We start from the raw sequence: 4,103 nt of genomic DNA, 5'->3' as shown, positions 1-4,103 counted from the left end.
TTCAGCACCGATCACTAGAGCTTCGAAGCAAACAACCAGACCACTGTCGCCGCTCGCCACCTCCAGCAGTGCCTCCTCGATGGCATGAAGCCAGACGCCACAAGGGAAAACCCTATACCTCGACCAAACCTACACCTAAACCTTCCAGAACTGTTGTACATAGAAGGTCAGTATCCTACTCCATCTCTACATCCTCCGGCGCGGACACCGGTGGCGAGAGGGATTGGATCTGGCCGGCCATGGCCGACTCTGAAGTGAAAAGTTGTGGAGGCTTCGTGAGAGGAGAGGAGAGGAAAGGAAAGGAAAGGAAAAATGAGAGGCTTGACAAACTTGTTCATAGTTATTTTAGACATTAATTTCACAGTTTAGTTCCTAGTCGTTGCTAGTGGTTGAAAGATTTTTTTTGTAATTTTTATTACTTTTAGGATTTTTTGTACTGCTATTGAAGATTAAGAATAGACCACTAAACTTTTCGAGAGAAAAACAAATTTCACAGCTCAGCTTGGAGAGATGCTCATGTGAATCTATGGAGCGTGGTGTGCGTGTATGGTGGCATGCTATTTTTTTCCAGCTGCATGACTATTGTAATCGCAAAATTCAATTGCAACTAAGTGAGACAAACAACCGGAAGAAAGAGATAGATCATTGAACTTAAGAATTAACAACAGTGACATTTCGTGGGAGAACAAAGTACATCGCACGCCATATTTTGATCTTGACCAATTAGCAGAAGAAAATCAAGTCAAAGAATGTTTATTTTAGAAAAAAAAGTGGGAGGGGTACCTACTACAAATTATTTATATACGTATACGAGAGTGTTTATATGTACATGTGAATGTTTTAACAAAGTGGTGGAAACAACAACAAAGAAAAAACATAATCAAAAGGCTAAGCTACGCTACTATCTCCACTCATCGAAACGATCTCTGAAGTCAAATCCTGTGGAGCTTGGATGGTACAACGAGGGGATTCTGACGCGCGATCTGCTCGCGGCCGGCAGCCTTGTAGTCGAACTCGCAGGCGTGAGCGCCGGCGTGACGATGCATGCCGCAGTAGGTGCCGCCGCAGCGGCAGGCGAACCCGAGCAGCCCCACCTTCTTCCGGCACGCCTCGCACCGGCTCTTCGTAACGGTCGCCGGCACCACCTCCTTGTCGCGCCCGACTCCGGCGGCGGCAGCAGCAGCACATCGTCCACCTGTCTCCTTGATCCGCAGCGACGCGAAGCCGGTAACGACGCTGTCCACGGGGGGCGCGCCACGGACGGCAGCGACGCCGATCTGCTGCTGCTCCTTGAAGCACTTGGAGCAGAGGTTGCCGGTCGCCGCGCTGCCGAAGAAGCCGCAGTCGTTCGCGCACAGGACCGTCGCGCGGCCGTCCGAAGCCGGAGCACCGCCCGCCTGCTGCGTCTCCGCCATTGCTCGCTCGCTCGAGGTGGAAGAGATCTCGCTGCACGAGCGTTCTCTCCTTAGGTGCTAGGGTTCTTGGCTGCTCTGTTCCGCCCGAGAGGATGTCGATGCTGCTGTGCGTGTTGCCAGGTAGATGCGTGGCCTTTTGAAGGCTCGGCCAAGTGATCCCGAATCCGAATCCGAATCCAGCCCAGCTAGTCAGGTACACCGACTCACACGGGATGCAGCGAGAGCAGTCGACAAGCACTGGAGAAGCACACGTCCTAGCTTGGGTACCTGTTGGATTCAAACCGGTACCTGTTTGGATTCAAAGTCAGACAGGGATTCAAACCGATACCTGTTTGGAGAAGCAAACGTCCTAGCTTGGGTACCTGTTGGATTCAAACCGATACCACATAGTATTACAACTTGTACAGGACCATGATCCTAAAAGGGTGTGGACAGGGATCACAGCTCAAACACCCTCCTTCTGTCCAAAAAACAAAAACTCAGACAGAGCCTCCTCGTCCCTGAATACAATTATGGATAATTATTTGGTCCAATATGTCAAAATCTTCAAAGTTCTTAGGATGATGCATAACTCAAACATCTCCTCGCTAACCCAAATTTACAATTTCTCTTCCGTAGCTCATATAATATCAAGGTGCTAGCAACTGTCACTACTCACTAGTCAACTATACTACCTCGAACATGCAAAAAAGTTGGGTTCCTCATTTTCTTGTTCATCACGGGACACCATACTTTTTCATTTATACTACTAGATCATGGTGGCGCGCGTTTCCCATTTGAAGTGTTCTCCTTCATATAATAGAAATTCCGAGTCATTGATGGAATATGGTGGGGAATCCAAGGTCAAGGAACTCCGCCCCGTGGTGAAGGCGGAAGACAAAGGCGCCGCAGAAGAAAAGTTGTGGAGGCTTCATGAGAGGAGAGGAAAGGAAAGGAAAAATGAGGGGCTTGGCAAACTTGTTCATAGTTATTTTAGATATTAATTTCACTGACGTTTCTACATAGTACCCAGGCGCTGGTTAGTCTTAGAGGGTGCCCCACCCAAATATAGAAAACCATGTGCGCAACTGTTCGGTACTTTACCAAAATTGAAATTTCTTTACCAAAATGGTAGACCATGTTCTTCTACTACGTGAAGAACGAGAATCTGGCTTCCGACCTCCTCAATCTTCGGCCTTTCTCCTTGGCGCCGCCCACCAGGATGAACTGGGGGTTCTCCTACAAGCCGGCGGAGGTCTCCCTGTTACTGGACTTCCTGCGAACCTGCGTCGTGAACGAGGGGCTGACGGCAGTGGACTTGCTCTGTGCCTTAACCAGCCGGCGGGCCCACAAATTCTGCCACATGAGCGGCCGGTTTGACCCGACCCGGACGTCGAAGGTGGAGCTCTCCAAGGAGGGCGTTGTCGTCCGGGTGAACTACATCTCCAGGGCTCGACTGCCCATCGACTGGGAGTGGGGGCTGGAGCCCTTCAACCGGCTCTCCCCGCCAGCGGTGGTAAGTTCCTTAAACGATTTTACTGGCTCACACTTTAGTTCCGCCTGGTTTTGTTTAGGTTGTTGAAGCCTTTCTTTTCTCTACCGGTTTTAGAACTTTCCTCGGCAGAACGTCGAGGACGGCGACCTGGAGGACAAGGTGTGGGAGAGCGACCACGCCGATCCGGCTGACCGCACGGCCGATGACGACCAGGACCCGAGGCTCCGCCCACCAGGCCATCGAGGACCAGGGCGAGCCTTCCTCGCCTCCGCAGCCGGAAGATGAGGAGGTCCCCGCCACGGAGCCGCTCCGCTTGGTTCCCTTGGCCACCGTTCCGCCTGCGTCCGGTGCCGGCCAGCCGAGCAAGGCGTGGAAGAGGACCACCGCCCAGCTGGAGGCCCAGGTGAAGAAGCAGCGCCGGCTGCAGAAGCAGGTGCCGGAGGTGGCTGGGTGAGTTTTATCTCTTTTAGCTTGTTTGATTCCTTTTCTTTCCCTCCATTTTCACATCTTTGTGAGTTTCTTATTTATCTTCTTTGCTTTCTAGGCGTAGGGCCGCCATCAAGTTCTCCAAGGGCGCGGGGCCGGCTCGGCTTCCAACTCTGTCTCGCCGCCTCCTGTGCTGCCACGGGAAGGAGGGAGCCGACCCCGCAGCCTTCAGCCAAGGACTGCGCGCACACGCCGCCTGTCTTCCCGCCGCCCTCTGTGGGAGCAGGGAGTTCTTCTTCTGCGCCGCCCCCAGCAAGCTCCGGCTTCGGTGCTCGAACCAGCCAGCCGACGATTGGCAACCTGCTGCAATGCCGCTGGTCTGAGGCTCCATCGATCGAGACCGCTTCTGGAGCTAGAGCCAGCTCAGGACCCAGGGTGACGCCGTCGCCGCCGGAGCCTATGGTCATATCTGACCCGACGGGCCAGGCCGTGCCGCCTACGTCTTCGGGGCTGGCCAGGGAGGAGCCGGCGCGCCTGCCCAGTGCTGATGCTAGGGCGCTGGTCAAGGCCAAGGGCCCGATGGTGGAGGAGCCGCTGGTGATCCTGCACGTGGCTCGGGGCGCTGGGTTGGCGCATGTGGTTTCCGCCTTCGACTCCAGCTTGGGCTCCGTCGGGACCATGGAGAAGGAGTGGCGTGATGCTGACAATCACGAGGTGACGAGCCGGGAGGGCGAGCCGGGAGTTGCCTCCATGGAGATGTTCTTCTCCGACATGCGCGCCTACATCGC

At 54.0% G+C, this 4,103-nt stretch overlaps 1 protein-coding gene across 1 annotated transcript; it reads right to left on the bottom strand.

Annotated features, from left to right (window-relative positions):
• Positions 1–932: 932 nt before the first annotated feature.
• LOC124672428 (zinc finger A20 and AN1 domain-containing stress-associated protein 10-like) lies at positions 933–1,415 on the bottom strand. Its single transcript, XM_047208654.1, has one exon. The coding sequence runs from the start codon at positions 1,413–1,415 to the stop codon at positions 933–935; it is 483 nt and encodes a 160-aa protein (XP_047064610.1).
• Between the last annotated feature and the right edge of the window lie 2,688 nt (positions 1,416–4,103).

Source organism: Lolium rigidum, chromosome 7, assembly GCF_022539505.1.
Source record: "Lolium rigidum isolate FL_2022 chromosome 7, APGP_CSIRO_Lrig_0.1, whole genome shotgun sequence".
Lineage (NCBI taxonomy): Eukaryota > Viridiplantae > Streptophyta > Magnoliopsida > Poales > Poaceae > Lolium > Lolium rigidum.
This window is presented reverse-complemented; position numbering and strand designations above follow the sequence as displayed.